Source organism: Hippoglossus stenolepis, chromosome 15 (genome assembly GCF_022539355.2).
Source record: "Hippoglossus stenolepis isolate QCI-W04-F060 chromosome 15, HSTE1.2, whole genome shotgun sequence".
Classification (NCBI taxonomy): Eukaryota; Metazoa; Chordata; class Actinopteri; order Pleuronectiformes; family Pleuronectidae; genus Hippoglossus; species Hippoglossus stenolepis.
The window spans coordinates 16,312,235-16,338,052 of record NC_061497.1 but is presented as its reverse complement, the minus strand read 5'-3'; the positions used below and the strand labels follow the sequence as shown (position 1 = coordinate 16,338,052).

The following is a 25,818-nucleotide window of genomic DNA, read 5'->3' as shown; positions in this document are numbered from 1 at the left end:
TTCTGCGTTTTGTCTGGATGTGAATTGTGATGTGGCAGGAAAAGATAAACCTTTGTCCAATATCCCTGAAAAAAGTAAAAATCGAAAAATTCATATATGTTCTTTTTTTAAAAACTATTTATTGTACTTTTCTGTACAAAACAATATTTGTGATACATTTTATAACCGTGTCAAGAAATAAAACAAAAACAAATCCCCAAATAATCCAAAAGAATTAAAAAGTGCACATGATATTTACAGCTGTTGTTCTGTATGAAAATCAACACTTTCTGAATACGAGAAGAATTATATTGAAGTATATTATTATATCATGTTATAATGACATCAATTCTGTACTTTTCTGTGGTTCTGTCCATGGTGCTGAGAGAAGAAATCTCAGCCATGTCGCAGTACAAACAGAGGGAGGCGCTGTTGGTCATTTCATGTGCAAGAGAAATCTCCCATAATGTTACAACTCCATGGCTCTAACAACCATTTATCTGTCTATTGAAGATAATAATTGTGTGAGCAGAATTGTACCATTGTTGCAAAACATAAAAACTGCAATAATGACCCACTCTGAATGTTAAACTGGGACAAATAAACTCGGTTTGTCTCGTGGAAGCCAAAAAAACATGTCCTGTGTTAATGCATTCAAATGAAATGTCTAATACTAATGGCTTCACGCTGGGGGTCAAGTTGCAGCATTGTGAGAGTTTAGCTTATGATAATAATGGGACAAAGATGGGTGCAGCAGTGAGCCTGAAACTTGATTTTTTAAATGTATCAGTTTGTTAACCTTGACAAAGCCAAGTCATTTTAACATGTAGTTGAGGCTAATAATACAAAAATAAAAAAATATATTACAAAACCGTCTGATATATAATAATATACTCATTTAATGACAAAAATCATGATATCGTTTTAATGCTTTCAGGGAATGTGATGATGATTGATCATGAACATTTTTCATTTTCCACCAATCCACCAGCAGCCTGGGATCGCCCCTAGTGTGTGTGTATGTGAGGAGTGTGCATGTGTGTGTGTGTGTGTGTGTGTGTGTGTGTGTGTTTGAGGAGGGGGGAGGCAGCCGTTCAGGCACCACCCAGCTCTGAGGGTGAGATGCTCGTTTCAGCACCGCGGGCAGCTCCCGGTGAAAGCAGCCGCTCCTCTCCGCTGCTCCGAGGAGAAGAAGAAGAAGAAATAAAACCCCCTCATCCAACAGCAGAGATTTCTTTAACACCCCCGGAGAACTGGAGCATTTGGTTTAATTCAATCTCGAGAAGGCGACAGATTTGTAGTGACAGGCTACGGACAAAACCATTACAGGACTCCCGAGGTTGGCGTGTGCAATCTCTGCGAAGTTTCCCTCGCCGCTGAAAAAGGCGCACTGCCTCCATCCCGACCCGGGAAAACAAACAAACACCTGCTTGTCGTTCAGGGGGGAAGTTGAAGTGAGAAGACACCCGCACCTTATTTCTGTGTGGACCGCATCCGTGGAGAAGTTGTTGGACTTTTATCTTCGTTTCACCAGCTCGACTGCATGCGTAAATGTCTGGTTTTGCGCGCGTGTGCAGAGGGATTGCCATTTTCCTGTTGGATAATACTCCCAGAAGCAAAGCAGGGGCAGAAAAGACAAGTTTCTCATCTTTTCCGGTGCAATAGGCTTCTTCAGCCTTCGTCGCTCCCCCTGTGCGATACTCTTTTTTTTCTCCCTCCCGGTACAGCGATGGGAGACCGACAGCCCCATGACGCGAGCTTTTGATGCGTCCGGATCCACCTCACCTCTCTGGCTGCACCGCTCCTGATCCATTCCTCCTCCTCCGAGTCGGTTTCATTCAGCATCCACAGAGGCACTGCCATCTTTCTCCCTGCTAAAGACTGGTAGGTGATAATGGCCATGGATGGATGAGCGCTGCCTTATTCGGATCGCTGTGAGATGAAGTTGGAGGCCCTGCAGCGCAGATTAACGGAGGGCCAAGCTTAGACAACTTTTTTTCCTGATCCATGGTGTTTTAAACTTGCGAGCAGAGGAAAGGTGTGTATCCTGTGTGTGCATGACGGAAAGGATGGCGCTGACGACAAACTGCAGGACTAACCCCAAAGAGCAGGCATCCGTCCAGAACAGCTTCCCAGATGTGGTTGAATTAAACGTCGGCGGGCAGGTTTATTACACGCGTCACTCAACTTTGGTGAACAACCCGAATTCATTACTCGGTAAGTTATTCTCCTCCAAGAAAGAGGCGTCGAACGATTTGGCGAGGGACCCGAAGGGACGTTATTTCATCGACAGAGACGGCTTTTTGTTCCGGTATGTGTTGGACTTCCTCCGAGACAGACAGGTCGTCCTCCCGGACCACTTCCCGGAGAAAGGGCGGCTCAGGAAGGAGGCGGAGTACTTCCAGCTGCCCGACCTGGTGAAGCTGCTGAGCCCCGAGGACATCAAGCAAAGCCCGGACGACTACTTCCACAGCGACTACGAGGATGGATCCCAGGGCAGCGACCACCGGCAGTGCCCGCCGCCCTCCCTCGTCCCCGCGGACAGAAAGAGCGGCTTCATCACGGTGGGGTACCGGGGGTCGTGCACCACGGGCCGCGAGAGCCAGAGCGACGCCAAGTTCAGGAGGGTCCCTCGGATACTTATATGCGGACGCGTGGCCCTGGCCAAAGAAGTTTTTGGGGAGACCCTGAACGAGAGCCGGGACCCGGACCGGACCCCGGATCGCTACACCTCCCGGTTTTACCTAAAGTTCAAACACCTGGAGAGATCCTTTGACATGCTGTCGGAGTGCGGTTTCCAGATGGTGGCCTGCAACTCCTCGGTCACAGCGTCGGTCGTCAACCAGCACACAGAGGACAAGGTCTGGTCCAGCTACACAGAATACGTCTTTTACCGTAAGTCACACCTTTGACGCGCACGCACGCACACAAACGAACTTGGGAGTCGCCGCTAGTGGGCGCGCTTGGTTTGCTGGCTGCTGGCGTGGAGAGGAACATCTGGTAATGGGGACGGAAGGGCGTTTCTGGTAGGGGGAAGTCTAGTCTGAATAGGTGAATACGATAGTGAAAGCCCCCCCCTTGTGGTGATTTGAAATGTTTCCACCCTTTTCTACAGCTGCAGCGTTCTTTCCACTGGTTGAAAAGCACGCTAAGGTAGCATCAAACTTTACGCTCCATTGGTGTGCGAAGTTTTTTCCGAGCCCTGTCGAACAAAACCAGATTTGAATGATTTCTCTCCAATCTGAGCCACAGTAATCGTCATGGCAATGACGCTTGCCACTTCTCATCATGGTGAAATGATCCACGCCACCTCTCTGCTTTCATCCAGCCCATCCTTTCATCTCGCAGCATTTCCTTCTGGCGCTCCATACACCGTCGCCCTGCAATTACTCCATCTTTGCAGCTGACAAGAATCTGGCAGCGAGGGAGTGGTGGTGGCGGTGAAGAAGAAGAGATCATTGTTACGTTTATGTTGCACCTTGTAAAGTTTAACGATGCAACAAAATAATCCATCTATATTTATGTCGGAGATAACTGCCACAATGCAGCTGCCACGGTGTAGATCCTGTGAACTGCTTCTGTACCTGTGACTAATTCGACGTTATAAGACAAACTTCCCATAGAATAACCCCTGACCCTGCAGCCATTTTTGAAATGTCATTAAATATTGAGAAGGAGAAACAGAACCAAATAAACTGGAATTTGGGAATTTTATTCCTTTAACTTGTATGGAGACCCCCATTAATACTGTTTGGCAACATGTTTGACACTGACAAACTGCCAGACACATTAGACAGACTTGTGAATCACAAGAAAACCGAATAAACTCTGTGAAACTTGTGATTACAAAATCTATTTCTACCGTAAGTAGACTATGGCTTCATGAATATTTGAAACTGCTGCTGGACTTTGTTTCAGACTGAATTGATGTTAGAATCCCCAAAAGATCAAATCAAGTCGTGTTACATAAGTGAAACGTCAGTGCACAATGTGCTGACTGTTGCTGCAAATAAAACTGGAGAAGCTGCCAAAGGCTCTGAGATCTATGTGTCAAGGCAGCGATATGATATCCACTAATAACCCAGAGGAAGAGTTTCTATTCTTAGTTCAGTGATGTAATAAATATGGTTATTTTAATTCAAACAGGAGTGGTGACGTTCACTCATCTTTCTCTATACTTGTTGTTGATTATTGGTGTTTTTGTATATGAATATTGTATGCAGACTTTTATTGTAACATTCATTGAGGTACCAAACTATCTCATCAAACAAACACAGAAACTAGAGAAAACTATTTGCCTTTGGCGTTTCGCAGCCGTAATAGTTCGGAATTCCTGTCCCGTTCTCGTTTGAAAGTCATTTCTGATTGCAGAGAAGACATTTTTGGTTCTTTTGTCAGTCGTAATGAAGCAGCAGACGCCGTCTCTTATTCAAGTGGAACACTTTTCAGTTCAAATAGAGACATCTGTCCAAGTTGTTTTGACTTTGCCCGTTTCACTATCCAGTGCTCCAGATGTTTGGCAAATGAAAACAGTTATGGTCAGAAATCCTTAAAAAGGCTAATTTTCAATCTGGCACGTGACTCAGAGGACGTTCTTCACATTTCCAAATGATATTTTATTCAATTTGTTCCAAGATTGACTTGTAAAGAGTAAGATGAGGGTTCAGGAGCGCTGGTTAGAAATCACTAAGCCGCGCCTTTGGGGAAACCCCTGCTGGCCCCATAAATCAAACAAGTCACACAAGTCAAAAGATCACGTGATCACAGAGCAAACACAGTTAATAAAAGACGATTGTGCTGGTTCCAGGCTAAATGAGCTCTGCATTAATGGTCCGGATGCAGCAACCACAACAACTGGAATGGCTCTTGGCTCTCATAACCCCCAGGAGTAGCACTAACAAGCCAAATCAAGTAGTGGTGGGGGATGGTGACACACACTCACTCTTACACGCTCATGCAGAGACGCAGGCATGCACACATGCACACAAACATGCACGCTCAGTCTCCTTGTGTATTATACGACAGTGTGTGTGTGTGCGGCCTCCAAAGACCTCTTACTTACCGACAAACAACAACTGCTTCCTGGCTTTGTTGACAAATGTTCAGCGTGTTCGAGGGCACACACTCAAAGACGAGGGCACAAACAGCAGCAGATGTGTCGGGCCTCAACACACACGGGTGGCACAAAAGCCGACACGCGGCACTGCAAAAGTAAGAGTAAAAATGATAATGATAATGATAACGCCCACTCAGAGGCGGCAGTTACACAAACAGATAACCAGGCTGCACTCTCAGAGGCAGAGGTGCACACGAGGACACACAGAGAGGCACGTGCACACAGGTAAGCATGCAGGGAGTCTGTTAAAGGAAGCAGTCATCCAGTGGATTAAGTGCAGTCAATGAAGTCAGATATTAGATGTTACTGTAGTGTGACAGGCCAAACCATTAGAGGAAAGGGAAGTAAAGGGAGATGTCTGTGATTCACAAATATTTTACACAGTTTCCACAAATGTACTCTACTCTTTTACGCCAAAATGAGCAGTTGTTTCCTTTTCCAATTGTCATTCAAGGACTTTGCCTCTTAGTTTTTTTGTGATGAACGGCCAGATGTTCAACACGACATCCTAAAATTGCGCAGAAAGTGCAGCAGACTGCCAAAATAAAGCAGAAAAAGAATTGTTGACAACCTGGTTGTCCTGTTTTCCGATTAAAACCTGCCTCTACTGCAAAGTCATTTGACCCGGGAGTGAGTGCAGATTTTATCCATTCCCACTGCAGAAGATGGGCGTGATGGGTTTTTTGACCGGTGGAGATGCGGCTTAAGAGCAGTTTATTTAAAGGTTAGAGGCCTTTTCTGGGAACTCCCTTGACCCAGGGCCTGAGACCCAGTATTTTGTTTACCTGCTCATCATATTTTTTGATGTGCTCATCTTTTCCTTCTCCCCCCTCGTCTTTTCTCTCCCTCTTCTCATTTCACGGCTCCACATTTCACTCTAGTCAATCACGCCCAGCCTTTCTCTCATATCTCAGCTCCCCACCTTCCATCTCTCCTTCTTCAATTTTCTGTGTGTGCCTCGGGGGCACGGAGCAGCGCGGTGGCACCAGTTACCTTTACATGCCTCGATGCACCATCACGCCTCCTGTCTCGCTTCTTATTCACGTCTCTGTCTCTCTGCCTGTCCATCTCCATGATGCTTTACTCATTACTTCACATTCAGCCGTGTCATTTTGGGGATTTTATTTGCTGTTCTGTTTGTGCCTCTCATCATTACACGCTAACAATGTGTGCGACCTTATATTCGTTGGCCCTCTCTCAGCCATATTTGGAGGTCCTAAGGTCTTTGGCAACAGCGGCAACTCATTGTGTTTCTCACATTGTGATTGGATCCTGTCAACGGTTTGACAGGGTTTTGACGAGCTCATGTTCTGGGCATGCTTGAGGCAAAAGTGGGCTTTAAACATCTCTCTCGCTCCACTTTTGAGATGCACAATGTCTGGACCCACGACATGGACCTCACTGAACACCAGGGAGGTGAACAGAAAGTTGGTGGTTGGTTCTCCAGTCTGCATGTTAAGGCCTTGTTGGGCAAGACACTGAACCTCAAAGTGTGTGAGAAAGTAAACAGAGAAATGTAGAAGATAAGATAAAACTTTATTGATCCCACACCCGGGAAATTCCCTTATTACAGCAGCAGACAGGTCAGAATGAGGTAGACAAGAGAATAACAATATAAAAGAAGTCAACAGAAATAAAAAATACAGAATATGTACGTAATAGACACCCTTCACTACAGAACAAATATTGTTCGTATAGAAAAAAAATATTTTGGTAGAATGCAGTGGTACAGAATTATTGCAGAATGTAAAAGAATAAGGTGATACTGAGATGAGCAAAATTACTGATGTGCAAAAAGACCATTTTTAGTTCACAAATAAAAAAGATATGATATGCTACATGATGTGATTATGCTACATAGGTAGTGTGCAGAGGATAATGTTGTGCAAAATAGTGTAAAAATAGTTAAGTAGATTGTGATGATGGAAGAAAACAGCCAGTATGTATTAAATGTTAATTTTGCTGCCTGCTGCTGCTGAAAGAGCTGTTCAGTGTCGTGTAGGGGGTGAAACTTCCCCAGCATCCTCCTCTCACCCACTTCCTCAGTGGAATCCAGAGGGGGATCCAGGAACGAGCCGGCTCTCCTAATGTATGAACAGGTTGAATGGTATGTTCAGTAGAGCTCGATAAGTGGTCACTTAGTGCTATACAAAAGCAATCCATTGACCGTATACCTCTTAGGAATGTGAGTCAGGTTTTACTTCAGAAGTCAAACCCACTAATGTTCCTGTTACTGGATTGGACTAAATCTATAGATTCATTTATATTGAATCTATATTTTTAATCTATAATATATAGATTTATTCCTCATAAATCAATAGATCCAATTATACTCTGCACATATGCAGTTGGGTTCAAAAGTCTTGTGGAAAGTCTCCTAGAAGAGTAGACGTTGTTATTGCATCATATTGATGCACATTGATTTGTAATGAGATCTGGAACAATCACATGAGGATGTGAGGTTCTGTCCATATACCCTTATATCTGCCTTTATAGCTCCGCCAAGGAGATTATGTTTTCACCCCTGTGCGTTTGTTTGTAGGTTGGTTTGTATGTTTGTTTGTAAGCATGACTAGGATTAATTACCTTGAAACTTGGTGGAAGGATGCTATATTGGTCAGAGAGGAACCAATTAAAACTTTCTAGATCAGGGAGCGGGTCCAGAAATTTATCGTTCACTTTCTTTAACATTGTGAGACGGTGTGTTTTTCACTTATTTCCCAGGAACCACTTAATTCACATTACATTTTTATTTGCATTGGTGATTGAGACTCATCTGCCAAAATCTCACACTGCTCGCTTCACTAAATTTGCCAGTCAGCAATAAGAGTTTGATCGTGTCACAAAATGATAGATTTGGGGACAAACTCACCTGGCTAGAGGAATCCTCTTTAACATGGAGGACTGGTAAATCTACTTACACACCACAACAATTTCAGATATTTAGTTATTTTATAAATTGGAACACATCCATTTCACCTCTGCGCCTTCATAATGGAGCCAAATGCATCAAGGACACCACCACAGTAGTTTTAAAGACAACTCATTCACTTTCTCTGCCCAATTTGATTGACGCAACTTCCACTTACGACCTTTCTTTGCCGGAAGCTTGAACCTGCATTAGGTCTTTCAATCCTCTGTTTTTCTTGTTATCTATTGCCCTGGATTCCTCCGCGGCTCTGACTCTACCTATCAATCTGTCCTCTGTTTGTAGTTAGTCAAATTCTTGATGGCCTCTAGGCAAATGTATTTACAAATGTGTTGCATAGCAAGAACGATAATTAATCATCTCTACGAACAGTGGATTCAGTGGTTCTCGCCGCAGGGCCTGAAGGAGCCCGTGCTGCAACGGAACCATCCAGCACAACATCCTCCGTGAGGCAGAAGAAGGAAACAGTTCTAAAAACCTGCTGAGAGAATACGAAAAAAACAACATGTTTTTCTGGCTCAGGATGTGTTTCCCCAGGCTTTATTTTTACCTCAGCTGAACATGCCAGGGTGAAGTGTGTGTGTCGGTACAAATGGCCACTTCGATATGGCCCATGTGTGTTGGTGTGTGACACATTGTGCCATTAGCCTGTTACACGCAGATGAGCAACTTCTTGTATGGCAAATGTGTTTTGGCAGGTGGGAAGAAAGGGGTTATGATAATGGTTATGGCGTTTGTGAGTGAGTGTGTGTGTGATAATGTGACCCATGTTGCACTACCTGAGGCATTTCCACACCCGTTGAGCCTCTAGCTAAACACACCGGCAATCCACCAAGCAGCCCCACACACACACACACACACACACACACACACACACACACACACACACACACACACACACACACACACACACACACACACACACACACACACACACACACTTGTAGACACAAATACCCATCGCTATAAGAAACTATCATCCTGCGAGCCTCTCCCTGCCCAGTCGGTGAAGACATTAGCAGCGGCGGTCCCATGCTGCAGGCCTGTAGGAAGTGATTAGCCGAGGAGCAGACAGGCCGTGACAGCTCTGAGGAGAGTCTTGATAGGGACAGCTGCTACCCTGGCCTCAGATCCACAGGGGAGTCCACCGCCGCACACCTCAACTCTGCATTATTCAGACAAAAAGGAAGGAGAGAGGAAGCAGGTGGAGAACTTGGTTTGATTTATGAAAGGAGAGAAAAAAACTGCTATTTGCTGCTATTTTCTACAGCTCTGTTACTATGAATACTCTGTTACCGATGACGACGACTACTACTACTACAACTAGTTCTGGATTTCAAACTCTACCAAGACTTGAACCATAAAAGTGATAACATTAAGATTTATTTATTCATCCATCCATCCAATATCGATACCACCTTTCCTTTTGAGGCTCACGGGGAGAGCTGGAGCCAATCCTAGCGTATCACAGGGCGAACATACAGAGACAAACAACCATTCACACCTACGGACAATTTAGAGTCTAGACCTAACCTCCAGGCTGCATGTCCCAGGACAGTCAGAGGAGGCCGGAATACCCAGAGACCAATGGAAACACGGGGAGAACATGCAAACCCTGCAACCAGAGCTTCCTGCTGCAGTTACAGTATGTAGCTTTCTCAAATTAATAAAATGACATGGGTCCACTACATTAAACTATATTTGCTTATAGTATTTACACAGAAGTGAAGATGGATGAAAGTGTGAGTGAGTAAGAGTCTGACTTGGGTTTCCTTTTTCTTTTACATGCTGTAGGTGAAGAAGAAAGACAAAAGAGAGCGTTGTAAAAAGACATGAAAGCTCACATGATCCTTTCCCTTCCTCGTCAAGACGATAAAAAAAACAAAAAAACAACTGCGAATTTTCCAGGTAAAGTAAAACAAAATACTTCTTCTCGTGCAAGGACGACTGATTTAAAGCAACGACGGAAAAAGGGGAAAGTGAGACATGTTCCAGAGCAGTGGAAGGAGTGAGCGATTGAAGGTGAAACTCCAAAAGCAGCCGAGGGTAAAGAGAAAGCGAACTCAATTTTCACTTTTCAAATAGAGTTTATTCACCTTCTCACAATGATTGGGGGGATAGTTACGGTGTATGTTGGAGGAAGTGAGTTAAATTTCAAGGAAATCAGTGTAGATTAAGTTTATCCTGAAACAATATACTTATTTGCATTTATATTGCGGTCGTTGGATTGATTTCACGGTGGGAGGTGCAGGTGGGGTTATAACAAAATAAGGGGAGAACGCTCTAAAAGCAAGAATGAAAAAGGGGCAAGTGGGTCGTATGAAAAGAAGATCGACTTTCTTGTTTGTCTAGCCTCCCCTTGACCTTCTCCCCTGGAAGCTTAGCGTAGCTACGTAGCGAATATTCCCATAATCCCCAGTCTCTGGAGGATACGGGGAACTGCAGAGCTCTGGGAGAGAGTGCGAGAGAGAGAGAGAGAGAGAGAGAGTGAACACCAGAGCGTCAACAAGCTCCTGTAAGCCCGCTGAGACTCCCTCCTCTCTCCTCGCTGTCTATTTTTCTCCTCCTCTGTGACTCTTGACACTCTATTCTCTCCGTGGCGGTGGGCGCAGTTGATACAATGCCGCCGCTCTCCCCCTGTTGTGTTGGAATAAGTGCTCCGCGGTGCGACGAGGTGTGGAGCGTCGCCATAATGACAGAAACTGCAGCTGGAGAGCCTCTTCACTCGCTCAATCCGCCGGCTGGCTGCTGTAATGCATCACTGCTTTAATATCCCGGCTATGTGCGAGTCCAGATTGGCTGGGAAACATGCACAGAATCCCCATCCCATCGGTAATTGCACAGCATAATCAAACCAATGGCTGTTGCCACTGTGGGGGTGCGGGTCACGCATCAGAATAATGCTGCTGCCGTTAAAGTTTCTCCAACTGAGGAACTGGCACTAAAAAGATGAAAATCAGAGAATAATAGCTGAGCTCCCGTACATGCGCCTGTTTGGTGCTCGGTTTTTGTTTGTCAGCAGGATTACGAAAATCAACTAAGTGGATTTTCACAAAACTTGTTTGAAGGATGGAACAAGAAAGAAACCGTTACATTTTGACATGGATTCCGTCAAAGGGGCCGATCCAGGAACTTTTTGTAAGATCAAGCATTTTTTGACATTTCTACAATTTCGTAGGGAATAATTGATAAATCTTGATGGGATGATGTCATGACATATTTAAGAGACTGATATTTATGTGTGTGTGAAATATGGTGTGGCTTGATTTCATTTAAGGGGACTGTTGGGCCTTGGCAGAGAAGGAGTCAGATTCTAGTTGATACTGATATATGAACCCACTGGTGGTGATCTTCTGTAGTATGAGGTTTTTATTTTCTAAGTTTGGTTTGGGTGCATTTCTACATTTTAATTTGGAGAATTCAACTCAAACTGAAACTTGACATAAATAAACTGATGATTTTTGTCTTTGTCTCTTTTACACGGGGGTCAAGTAGCAGGCTCACATGTAGCGGTACACGTCTGGTGTTTACAGGGCACGTGGTAGCTTCAAACCCTTTTTCATGGTTGTGCCATTGTGCTTGTTTTTACTTCAGCAACCCAGGGCTAAATTCTCAACAGAGCTCGTAAAATTCAACATGGCACAAACTAAGAAATCTACAAAAGTGTTTTGGGAGTGAATTTGTGTTGCTTCACTGGCACGTTTGTTTTCTTTGTTCCCCCCCTCGTTCCTCATTCACCTGCACCTGCCTCCACCTCATCCATCGTCTGCAGGGAGTGGGACTGATGAAGCAGCGGGTCAAAACTCAGGATATTACTACTTAAACTTCTTCATGAAACTCCCCAGTTTGACTGTGTTTGTGGAGCACTCCTTATTCCCCGGCGCCTCATTAGAAACACACAGTGTCACTCACGCAGCAGTGGTCCCGCAGCGTGATGGAGCATATGGTCATAACGCTGTAATCTCACTCCACTGTGCTTTATGGCTTCCCAGGGCAGGGTGTCAGTGGCATTTCATTTGTAAGTGGAAATAAAGACTTTATGTCCATTAAGGAAGCCAGGCGCACTAATGTAGCAACTCCAGAGGAAATTAACTCTGGGGGAAATTACGGAAACCACCTATGGTACTCTGTGATAAAAGCTTAATGAGTCTTAAGCTTCTGAAAAACTATAGTATAACTGTCCTTTAGTTTTATTTGTAGTAAGAGGGACGTGACACTGCAAGGATACAAATAAAGGTCATTAGTAGATACAAATCTGAAACAGGATTTGATTTGGATTTGATTTCACCTAATTTAATTTTTTAAACATCTGAAAGAGGATGGAAAAATTATACAAATATTTAACTAAAACTGAGACTGGATTATAATAAATACACATATTTTCAGAGAACAGTATTTGGGCCCTTTAGAACATATTTTGATGGTTGAAAATAACTTTATACTGTGTTAAAATAGTTTGGCTCTATGGTATCAGACAGACCATGACTTGGTGTCAGTGCAGAGGATGAGTGTCAGTCCTGCGTCTCATCAGTAATCCATCTGTGTCATTTCTGAGTACTCAGCTGCTTGCTCGAGCATAATGTCATCACCATTTTATTGCTAAGTGGCTGTAAAGCTCCCTGTCCATTAAAGCACACACACACACATTTGCTGAACAAGCGTGCACACACATGCCCTGCCCCACTCACTCACACACACACACACACGCCCTGGGAAGTTAACCTGTACAAACAGCTCACAGGTGAAAAATGACAGATTAAAGATCAGACGGCACACTCACTGTGTCTACAGAAACCCACCTCTTCTCCCGCTGTGGTGCTGGATCCCCTCCGTCTGTTAATTTCTCTCCTCTTCCAATTTTACTGCGATGGATGAGATGCATTTTATTTTATTCTCTCTGGATTCATGTGAGCAGCACTGAGAACACACGATATCACACCACCAAGCTTTTACTGTGCTGCAACGTTTCTTCATTAATGTCTTTATAATCAATTCGCCTCAATCAGTAGCTCACGCTCAAAACGGAACAGGGAAGGTTCGGACGAGTAGGAGGGACAAAATAAAACAAAGACATTATGGAGTTAGTGTTTCTAACACACACTGAATCCAGTGGATGTAAAATATCAGAGAAAAACAAACTATTAAACATGCTGGGGTAAAACATTAGAGATGATTTTATTGTCTTTTTATTCAGCAAAAACGTCGACAAGTAAAGAAAAGACGTCGGCATCCGACTGTTTGGTTTCACAATGAAGAGTTTATGGTAAATCAGTGTTTTCTGTCTTAAAGTGAACATGATTTATAGAAAATGAGAACGTCCTCTATTGTCGCATCAAGCCCGAGCTCCTGTTTACCATTCACGGTGTAATGAATTATTGAGTCTTGTTCACAAAGGAACTGCACGGTATGTGGCAGCCACACAGGGGTCCCGACTGCTTGCTTGCTAAAGTAATGGGTTGCTACCTGGGGTCCTACGTACACATCCTACCTCTGTAATGGTCTCATATCCCCACGAGCCGTGTATTAGCCGTGTGCGGATAATCATTTGCCGACTGTGAACCTGTGTGATTACGGTCCGCGCACAGGAAGTAATGCTGGTAAATTGGTTTTGTGTAAACACTCGGTGGCGCATATGCAGAAACGCACACATGCACACTCGCACACACAATGCAGATAAGATCAGACAACATGGTCTAGCCGGGAGACACGTTATTCACTATGAGATTAACCTGGCCAGAGCTGCAGAGGGATTAGTAAACAGCGTGCGTCTTTTCTAAATCCAAACAACCGATGAACCGACACAAAGTCTAATCTGCAGACCTATAGTGTAAAACGTTTTCTGCATGGCGGCTGCAGCCAGATTGAAAGTGTAGATCGGATCTCGGGAGCGCACACGAGGGCTGCGTTTGTACACGGGCGCGCACTCGTGTGTGCTGGGACGACAAACAAGCAAATGGAGCAAGACAATTATCCACATCCATCACTTCAGAAACTCATTTAGCCAATTACAGGCGTTACAGGCTGACATTTAGGTGCAACTCTCCCCTTTAATCATATAGGGTGTACTTTTTCACACACACACACACACATACGTGCACACTCACACATATACTTCAGTGTGTTAAAATGCTGGTATTGAAGCAATAATGTAGTTGTCTTGTTAAATAATTGCATGTTCTCCTGGAAGAGAAAAACTCATTCATCTTGATTAGGATTTCATATGTGTTGCATGTTTTCCTGTGTGTGTGTGTGTGTGTGTGTGTGTGTGTGTGTGTGTGTGTGTGTGTGTGTGTGTGTGTGTGTAATTGTTTGTGTGTGTGAGGTGGAATAGAGGACACATAGTCTTTACCAGATCTCACTCTCCTGTTTTCATGCAACACCCAATAACTAATGTCACTTGGCTTTCCACCCTCAGACATCACTCACCCTCTGGAGGAGCTCTCCTCCTTCTCCTCCTCCTCCTCCTCTCTTCTCCTCCACTTCACCCAGCTTCACTTCTCTTTCACCGCCAGTTTACATTCCCCTCATGAATACACCATTAGCTATGCTTTTTTCCCCAGCAAAAAGACGAGACATGTGCCACATTGTGCAGGCAAACAAACCCAAAATAGGCACGGAAATAGACAAAGTCAAAAGAAAGATATGCATATTGAGATCGTTCGACCAATGAGCCAAAACGGCGGAGTCGGAATAAATATTCAGGACGTGTTTGTCGGAGACAGTTTGCTTTGGAACTCAAAATCTTTTCAAAGTTGGTTTTGACTCATCTGTTAAAACCTGAACTCCTCAAGGGCATAAGGTTTGTTATTTTTTCCAGCTTTGTACGGTTTTTGATTTGAAGTGAATTTTGCTGATCAAGTGGTTTGCATCTCAACGCTGGTGTTGTTAAATACAGCACATGGGCCTTCTGGGTTTTTGTCAGTAAATTGTCCTGCATACAGCAAGTGAAATATAACATGACACCAAATGTTACATTCTGTGCTTTGAGAGAGTAAACATGGAGAAGAGGAGGCAGAAAAAGGAGCAGTAGAAATGAAGAGCAGAGGACACGGACACGGACACACACACACACACACACACACACACAACACACACACACACACACACACACACACACACACACACACACACACACACACACACACACACACACACACACACACACAATCTAGTATACAGCTTAATCTCTTGCGATGCTATCACCGTATCTCTCTGCCTCTTGGTTCTTACCATTTTTTAAGCTATGGGCAGTGGAGCCAGCTGAGTGAGCAAATCCATAGTGGTTAACAAACACAAATAGATGTTTAGTTTTGACTCACTGGCAGCGTGGAAACGTGTTTTGGCTTGAACTCTTCAAGTCGGCATCGAGCACTTTTGACATTTTTCTTTCTCTGCTTCTCGTTTTTTCTTCTCGGGGTCTCGTGTTCCTGTTCTGTATCTGCTGCTGCTTGGAGCGTTTGAATCTGTGCCAGCTGTGCAGATCAGATATATATATATATATATATATATATATATTTTTTTTTTTTGGGGGGGGTTTTCTCTGGAGCATTTAAAGCAACAAGGTGTTGTGCCGAGAGCTCAGCCTGTAAACAATCTCTGGCATGGTGTTGATCTCCAACATCTCACCTGGAGTGCACCGAGTGCTACGTTGGCTGCCAGGACATGTTTTTGGTTGCTGTGGTTTTGGCTGCCGTTGGTGCTCTGAGCCTCTGTCTCACTCCGTAGCCCTTTCTCTTATTAACCCTCCTACATCCACCTCTTCTTCCCCCTTAATGTCTCCCACTGACAGCCGGAGTGAAGAGTTCGCCTGCTGCTGTTCTCACTGCTCCAGGACTTGTGTCTCTTTGTGTTTGTCCTTCTTTTCTACATCCACCTCTTCTCTGCCTTTTTCTTCCTCCCTGAAAGAGCAGGGGTTTGCTGTGATTTGGCCCTGATCTAATTTTCTGCGAGGTTTGTAACCATTGCTCTCAGTGCTCTGTCTTTCTCTACTTGTGCCTCTTTATTTGGTTGGTGTTTTTATCCCTTTTCTCTCTCCGAGCGCCCGAGGAGAAGTAAAATCAAAAGCAGCCAGAACAACAGTCCTAGTCTCCCTTCCTTTTTATTCTGTTCCATTTTATTTTCTGCTCCTCTTCACTCTGCGCTATTGGCTCCGTTTTTTTCCCCCTCCTGTTGTCTCTTCACCGGATCCTCATTGGTTGCTACTTCCAAAGAGGGAGAAGTAGACTCTTCACAGCAAGTGAAATGGAAATAGAGTTCAGCTCAGCACAAGAGATGCACTTCTTGGTCGTTTGCTGCTCTTACATTAAAACCTATATAACATAAATACTTGACCTCGCTGAATGAACGTTTCAGTCGTCGACGAGACCGTAAAATAAACCTCGAAAGGTCAGCTAACGAGGGACGAGTGGGACTGGGAGTCATTTGTAACCGAGGCTGGGTTTCTTGTTAGGTGTATTTCCACAATCGATTAGGAGGCTCCGCTGTGTGAAAATAGGAAAAAAAGGTTACATTAGGACTATTTCTGGTTCAGGTATTTCAGGTCTCTCTGGTAAATGTCAGAATTTATCTCACTTTAGTTGAGCATATTTGCAAACTAAAGTAACTTCCACAGCAAAATGACTTCATCATTTTTAATTTCTACTGCACAAAGCTGTTATTTTGCTCGAGGGAAATCCGACCATCAGTGGCCCCAGTCAGTATGATGTGTGCACTCTGCTTACATGAAATCACAGGGAAAAAACAATTTGAATAACCAAAGAGGTTTTCCCCAGTGGAGTTCCTGCTATGAAAAGTCAATACTCACAGGTCATATGACCCTAAAAGTGACCTCTGCCTGCCTTTGACCTTTAACCTTTCACGTTGCGGCGGAAATGATGACGTATGACATGCTCAGTCCTTTTTGTGTGTGTGTGTGTGTGTGTGTGTGTGGGGAGGGGGATGATGAAAGATGAAAAAAATAATGCTCGGTGCCACACACATGCACGTACGCGCACACACACACCTCAATAGATCCATCCATCTAGTGCAGCTGGAGCAAACTAAACTCAAAGCCCTGATGCCCTTCAACCAATGAGTGTCCTCCGTCCCTTCCTGGGGGACCCCGAGATTTCTCCAGGCCAGATGGGACATGTAATTCCTCCAGCATGTTCTGGGTCGGCCCTGGCGTCTTCCATCAGGTCGACGTGCTCGGAATATCGCTTCAGGGAGGCGTCATATACCGGCATCCTGATCAGATAAAATCAACCACTTAAACTGGCTCCTCTTAATGCAAAGCAACAGCAATTCTACTCTGGGCTCTTTAGAGCAATTGTACTGTACATATGGACGCCCCCAGAGTGGGAGTGTATTTATAGCCCAGTGTTGGGTTTCATCCACTGTGCAACACTATACTGGTGTGTTGTACATCTTTAAGTATAACTGGATTCTCTTACAACCCAAAATAACTGTTTAGGTTCTCGGAGAGTAAATTTGCAGCCTCAGCAAACGACTACACACAAGCAGCCCAAGTTCTCACGGTTTCCATATAATACCTCTGTGGAGACGTTACTCTGATGTGTAGCTTTATTTTTTGAGTTGCTTTGAAAATTAGACACAAGTGTGTGTGCAACATCCGTTACACAACCAAACCTCTGACTGTCGGCAGGGAAGTTTCACTGGGTTTGACAGGTTTTGAGTTTCCACAATATGTGGAATATCAAAGACAATGTCTCTGGTTCTGCTGCATCGATTTTAATGTTTTTTTTTTGTAAACTGTACATCACAAGTCTGACAGTTGCACAGAATTGCACAAGTAAAGCGTCGAATATTTGGCTGCTGGATCTTCACTCAATTCTTTGGGTCACTAACTGAAGCTGAAGATCACTGATGAGAGCTGGAATGTAAATTCCCTTTGCTTTTCATTGCCACAGCCTTGGTGGACCCACTTGACTTATTAGTGAAAACTCAGATGAATCTCATATGATGGTCTTTTCTGTAATTTTTCCTTTTTCTCCTGTTGAACATGCAGATTGTTGTCGGTTTGTTTCGAGAATTTTTGTTCTGTTGTTGCTTTTATGAATTTTTAATGCTTAGGATTGTAGATTGGTTCACTTTTTGTGGGGGCTTCTTTCATTCCATCTTCGTGGCAGTGGTTTTTCTTGTTCCATTTTTCTCCTAACATTGATAGAAAAGCCTCCCACTTTAAATGTCACTGAAATTGTCACTTGTGTGTTTGCGTACATTCGTCTGCAGAGCACGCACACACCCACTCCCACACACCCACACACACACGCACACAAAACTGACCTGGGAATGTGTCTGTGATGTTCCTTTCTCATCTTAGTTTGATTCTGTTTGCATCTGTGCTAGTTTGTATTCATGAGCTTGTTTGGCTTGCCACACACGGAGTGACCACAAGAAAAGTCAGAGTGTCAGAAAGTCAGACACACACAAACAGAAACACACACACACACACACACACTAATGCTTACGGTAAGACAGGAATCCATTATCAGTCTGGAGTAGCCCATAGAGAGTGTGAGTTATGAGGTATACGAGTGGATGGGGTGCTAATATGAATGGATGCCTCTCATATACTGCATGCTGCTGCCAGCCAACTGAAGTGATGACTTTGTGCATTCACGCTGAGCGGAGGACTTCCTGCGATCAACTCGGTTACGGTGTGATGAATGCAATTTCAGTATGACTTCATTTTGGGGAGGCGAGGTGCAGGAAGCTGAGATGTGATGACTCTGTTTTTGAATTTAGTCGAGAATAACTTTGAAAGTGACAGACTGGCGGCAGGTCCTCATTTTGTTTAGGGATGCATTTGTTATTATTACATGTCTGTGATATTGGATCACACTTTGTCTAATGGACTCTGTCATTGGTAGAATAGTTGAGGTAAAAGCTTAGTTCTAGCTTGGCTGGTATTTTTAATCCAACAGGGCAAACAAACTGGGATTCATACTGTAGGATCAAAAGTGCTACAGAGCTAATAAGCTACAATAGCCTCCTCTGTGCCCTCAAAGTTCAACACTGTCAAGGCAGCACGCTTTTGGTCAATTTACAGGCCTGCGTCCCTAAGGACCTGAACTTTTAAGGCATAACACTAACGCTTTGCCGTTTCCGTGTACTACTTTGCCTACAGTTGTTTCCCCTATAGTGGTCAAAAGTCTTTGGAATATGTTACCAAACAAGTATTGGGCTGACAAACGCAAACAGACATCAAAAATGGATTTACATCATGTTTTAAAAGTGGTTTAAAGTGCCGTTGATCATCTCATCCAATAATGATGGTCCAGTTTGGCCTACGTTTACTCCTGATGTAAATATAAAGTATCTGAATAGAAAGGGGCCGATTCTAGGGTAAAGAAAACTTTAATTTATAATATAATTCATATCATTTTGATGAAACACGCAAGTGCAAACATCACAAGGATTATTTTATATTCAATTTCAGCCAATAGATCCCTTTCACCTAAATCTTACACACTGGACCTTTAAGTCTTAAGAAGGTGGGTGATTCATTTCATCAACATAAAGGAGCAGCTAAAAGACAAAATTTGAGTCTTTATCCACCAAGAAAAGATCTTTCTCAGGACTGCAGTCAACAGTCTTCCTCCATTTTCATCAAAGGCCCCTACTGGGTTAGTTCTAAGTTACAAGTGTTACTCAAAGGCACCTCGACAGTGCAGGAGAGAATTACTCATTCACCTCCACTCCTTAGTCTTTTCTTTCCCAGCTGACACGAACAACGGATCAAGCCAACCTACATAATCTCTGTCTCACCTGGAAGTTTCCCCGATGCGTCTCCCAGCATTGTGTGCACCATAAATTGCAAGGTCATGTGTTAAGGCAGAGAGGGGGTTGGGGGGGTGTCTGATCTGGTATGATCAAGTGATACTTCCTCTACATGGGCTGGCTTTCACTGCTGCTCCACATGCTCATGGATCATCAGATAAGGCAGCGCTCTGACAGGGAAGCTATTGGCTGGCAGTGCCGCTGGAGTCTCCGCAACTCCACAGCTCACGCAGACAGCATGAATGGGGCGCGCACACACACACACACACACACACACACACACACACACACACACACACACACACACACACACACACACACACACACACACACACACACACACACACACAGCGAGATAGGAATGCAGATACAGAATGACCTACTGGACATGCACCGTTACTGTCACAACATTGGATGAATTATTTAAATCCTCCACTGTGTATAATGTACATGTAAGTGGGGCGGCTCTGGCTCAGAAGGTAGAGCAGGTCATACATTAATCACAGTTTGTGGATCGATCTCCTCCTCTTCCCATGTCCTTGAAGCACTGAACCCAAAACGCTAACACTTGTTATGCCTGCAGCTTGCATGCCAGTGGATGTGTGTGAAATGGTGAATCTAAGGGCAAATCATAAAGTGTTCTCGAAAAGTTCCTGAGCCACACCTTTGAAATGTGAACGTGTCAAATCCTACAGGCATGATCATACAGTCAAATATTGACATTTTAAAATCTAAAAGTATACACTTCATTTTATAGCAACAAGGAATGGTGTGTCTCCTAATGTCAATCAATTAATCAAATATTCTTTGCAGTTCTCAAACAATTTTGGTGATCAAACAATAATTGTTGTAATTTCAAAACAATAATGACAAAATATTCACTTTGTGTAGCTTCCGGAATATGAATGAATATCTCTCAAACTTTAACCCATTCATCAGTTAAAAAAATATTTTTTTATGATATTCACTGCGGGAACTCATTTTTCAATTTCCTCTGGTATTTTATGAACAAAATAACTGAACAAGTTATTGAAAAGTCAATCAATTATTATCAAAATGAAAAATAATTGATAGATGCAGCGCTAGTTTATAACCTAGACTCTAGGTTATACACTAGCGCTGCATCTATCAATTATTTTTCATTCTAGGTCCTAGAGAGTTGTTGGTAAACGGTCATGATCTTAACTTAAACTCAGCAAGTGCGACAATGACAACTTTACGGATGTGTTGCCTTCAAAAGCTGCGTGGAGATTTAATAGGTTCCTCCCTTTCTTAGTCAGCGGGGACTCTACATGATCAGGGATCCAGTGGGACGTTCTGAAAAGAGAAGATGAAAGAAGAGAGATGATGTGCTGTTTTCACCAGCGTTCATTTTGAGGGATACTGTAAAAGCATCCAGAAGAAACTCTTTGGTATGGAACCTCTCAGGAGGACGTGACCTTGAGCTTTGCCTGAAAAGTGACTGTGAAGAATTATTTTCGGGGGCCTTTGAAGTTGCGATTGTTCTGGCAGAAACATACTGGGTGTCTTTTGCACATTATGATACCAGCGCCGATGGCTCCAGGAAACGTCTGCTCCCAAATGGAATTCTCTACGGAATTCAATTTGTGTGTGTCTCAGCGTGCTCTGGGGACCTCTGGCTCCATCGCGTACAGTGAAAGAGATATATAGTATGGATGCGACCAGATGGGGCCCAGAATAGCCCCGGACACACAAAGCAGATCAGCTGGTGCAAATGTTAGCTCACGTTTTAAGAGCTGGTGAAAGAGAACTTCAGATTGTTACGTATTTTTAATCTCCTGAATGTTAATCGGGACAATTTATACACAAATGCACCATAGTTAGATATATTTTATATACTGATCTCTGAGCCCATCGGCTATTGTCTGAGGATGAATTAGCCCCGAGGGAAAACGGTCAATATTTTGAAGATTCTGAGGTAGACAGTGGATATCCAGGACCAAGACTGTTCACAGTCCAACTAAATCCTTTTATCACACGAGTTGAAAGCTTCCTCGAACAAAACAGTGATAGAGTCTGTAGGTGTTTCAGCTCCAGACGACATATTGGCTACTGTCTATTAACAGCTACCTGCAAATGGATGCAGATAAATTTAAAAGCTGAGAGCCGATGCCTTTGGGTAAATGTGGTCCACATCATTTGCTCTGCACATGGACCTGCGGGCAACCAAAGCCTGCTCCAATGTGATTGGTCGAACTAGAAATGGAAACCTGAAGGCTTCAAGACCCCAAATCTTGTCCCTCACCAACAGATTGTGAATATTCACGTACAGTATCTTGTCCTCATTCCGTCACTACACAGTTACATTCGCCCTCTTTGATTCTAGCAGTGCCTCATTAAATTAGACGGAGTAAATGGTCTTGTGTGGCACGATGGTACAGTGGTTTGCACCGTTGCCTCAGGGAGAGAAGGCTGAACCATGTGTACCCCGCCTTTCGCCCCCGTGTGAGCTGTGTCAGCCCCCACTCCCAGCACCTTCTAAAGGATTCGCGCTGTAGCTAATGAATGGATTATATCAAAAAGGCGAATAAAAATAGAAAACGTCGTTAAAGCACTGCAAAATAAATTGTTCAGGAAATGAGCTCCGGTGACACATGTGATCCTTTCAACGTTAACAAATGCCTGAGCCCAAAGCGAACATCTGGTGCCGGGAGGTTAACAGCAGGGATTCGTGCTGACAGTTGATAAATCAAGAGTCAGAAAAGCTGCAGATGCCTTTGAACCACTCAAACTGTCTCCATTGTAAACAAGAGTAAAAGTGCCTGGTAACTTCACTCTCTGCCTGTGTGACAGTGACGCATTGATTTAATAAAAAGTCATATCATAATCAAGTGGACTTCTGACATCAAGATGAACATTTACTGCAAAATAAAATGTCCTTTGCAATTAAAACATATCAGCACACATTTTATAGCCGCCATTATTATTTTGTATCACCCAGTCATCCATTATTTATTTGAAGAGGGAAGTTTGTTCTGCTCTCATTCATTTAGTGAACCGGTTTGACCTGCGGTTCAGTATAAATCAATTGCAAGGTGCTCTGTATTGAAGGAGAAATTCCAGGAAAGAGACAGATATTGGACTGGGAGTGGATATTGCATTCAGTCGTAGAAACAGTGCCCCATCCCTACAGCTGCAATCAGTAAGTTGTTAAGGTAAAACGAAAAAGTCATTATTCACTCCAACTGCTCTCATGTATTTCTTCACATAGAATATGCAACTTTTTAAGAGGGCTATTAAATCATTTGCTTGTCTCGTCAATTAAAGAAAAATAGAGTCCCACAGTGTTCCTAATATACTGAGCGCTGCCGCCTGTTACCTCAGTCATTCTGGGTCGTAAGGTAAAAACGTAAGCTGTAATTACCGTGTGCGTCCTCGCCTCTGGATCTGGTGATTGTATGTCCGCTGCACCGAGAGGTTGTTTCAACTTCAGGATGTCGCGGGAACTTGATTTGCATAAAAGCACAAAATTACACCACGGACAAACTCATTTGCATGTAAATACATGATTGGATAAGCACCGACCGTCCACCTGGACATCAGCGAGGGAGTGGATGTTTGCCGGCAGTGCAGAGTCTACACTGCGCAGTGCTGAGAAAAGACGTGATTAAGACATTTTGTGCAATTACCTGATCCTCTTGTCCAGAGTGCTCTCGTCGGAGGGGGAGTCTACTGTACCTTTTAGCGACACTCGCTGAGGAGTAGTTCCACCCGGCTGCCTCTGAACTGTGGGTTTAACCATCACCCTGTCAGTATAATTTAAGTGGAATAAGTCATAGCAGCTCCACCTCTGTAAAAGATGCATTCTGAACTGTTTCAAATGGTATTTTCTGGTTTGTTTAATGTCTTATTCAGTTGACTTTGACTTGCATGACAGCTCAATGCTATTTATAAATACCCAAGTGAAGAATGCACTTCTTGTGCTTTTCTGATTGGCTCCATATTCCATTTGTTTTTTTCCCATCCAATCCGATCCCTTTCCATTCCTTTCCCATCCCATCCCTTTCTATCCTGACCTATTCTAAACTAAACCATCCCATCTTCCTTTCTATTCCTTTCTTTTCTCGTGGCTGTACAAATCATTTCCAGATCGTCATGCACTGTCAGACTGATATGGATCACAGGCAGTTGCAAAATGTGGCCTTTACATCAATGGGTTGTCATATATGAATATCGATCTCTTTTCAATAGTGTGCTCTGGAGAGGAACAGGCCTATTGCCACCGTATTACAGAACATGTCATTGGTATTTAGTTGGTAATGAGTGCAGGGCAATAGCTAATAAAGATTTCCTTACCAATAGCAGCTCTCTGTCATCTCCACTTGACCATGTGACATCTCACTGCGGCTGCTCCTTCATGCAATAGTCCTCCCTGCAATAATCAAACCCCTTTTCTTGCATTTTCACCGAGGAGCACGATTAAGAAACGCTCCAACAACTCATTGATCAACACATCATTTCTTATAGATGATTCACAGTCAAATCTTTCAGCCTGTTGGTTGGTAGACAGCTTTTGAAGCAGCAGCAGCAGGAGACGTTTGGTCTATGACTCAACTCGGCTGTTTGTATCAAGAATATTTCAATGTGAAGCCTCAGCTCTCTCAGTATTGAGTAATTGATCTTTATATCAACTATGGGCAATAGTGGGATGTAATAAAGTATATTTACTTAGATACTTAAGTACATTTCTCAGTAGATTTATTTTCTGGTATTTTTTACTTTTACTCTACTATATATACACACTATCAAATATCTCTAACTTCCACTTCTTATATTGTGTTACTTCTTTACATTGTTTTTTAATCTTTTTAACAGTTATCAATAGTGAGAGGGGAAGTGGTCCATTGATCCAATCAGAGGTAGCCTCCTTGATTTAAAGACCACCCCAAAACTCTACCGTAATGATGCAGTTCCCTTTACTTTACAGAGCTTCGAGCGTCTTTCAGCTCATTGTGTTTTTGTTGTATGACGTTCAACTTTGACATTTTGGTTCAGTTTCACTTTTATTATGACCTTAACAGCAGGAAACAGTTTTTCAGCAAACAAGCCGTGAGTGTGCACAACTTTCAGAGCTCTCTACGTGGCCCCATGACTTCTAGATATATAGTAAAAGGTTCAGCTTATCAACATCATCTACGTGATCATGTGTCAAGGTGAATGGGCTTCCAAGTGCCATATGTGCACAAACTCACACAATAAGCATAATTATCAATAAAAAAAGGTCTCAAGATGAATTCTATCATGTATTAGAATACATCAAGGAAAGAAGTAATCATAATAACAATGCAGCTAATGGTCAATCGTTTCTCTGACAATACCACAGTTACTACAGAGACTTGCCATTGAACACAATAGAGAGCTCCGGGTGGAAGCAATTTGACAGTCGCATGCTATTAATTAACTAGACGGCTCCCAACAAGAAGGAGGGAGACACACACACACACACACACACACACACACAGACAGAGAGACTAAAGCTAAATGTCACTGATAGCCTCTGTGACTGGAGGGAGACTCCTCTCTCAAGAACAGTGAAGAGTGAGCGAAGCTGCCGTCCCTTTATAAACAAAACCTACATTTATCCAGTTAATTAATCTTAATTTCACTCCTCGAGCGCGCTCTTCACAGCCAGACACTTTATATCCTCACCTCAGGGAGCTTTCCACAACAACAGCTCACTACTGAGCAGCCTCAGTGGAAACATTGGTTTAAGGGCACAATGAGAATGACCATCCATCTGACCTTTAGGGATACACCTCCAGGAAAAACTAATGATTAAATGGAAACTTGGAGGGTATTGATCAAGGGAAAGGTTAAATGAAACAACCCCCCCCAACCCCCAAAAAACAGCCTATGCAGTACATTCATGATGTTAGTCACTGTGCTCCTGAGACCATGTCCTGGAGTCCGACACCAGTCCACTTTCACTCAGACAACAGAAAAGCTTTTTTTTCTGTTTTAACTACTAATTATAGCAAACTCAGAATTATGA

At 43.4% G+C, this 25,818-nt stretch overlaps 1 protein-coding gene across 1 annotated transcript in view; it reads left to right on the top strand.

Moving 5' to 3' along the window:
- The first annotated feature begins 1,009 nt into the window (after positions 1-1,009).
- kctd16b (potassium channel tetramerization domain containing 16b) overlaps positions 1,010-25,818 on the top strand; it is a 75,477-nt gene continuing 50,668 nt past the window's right edge. The window contains exon 1 of the mRNA XM_035177751.2: positions 1,010-2,874. Within this exon, the coding sequence (XP_035033642.1) occupies positions 2,037-2,874 (838 nt within the window). The 5' untranslated portion in view covers positions 1,010-2,036. The remainder of the gene's footprint in view (positions 2,875-25,818) is intronic.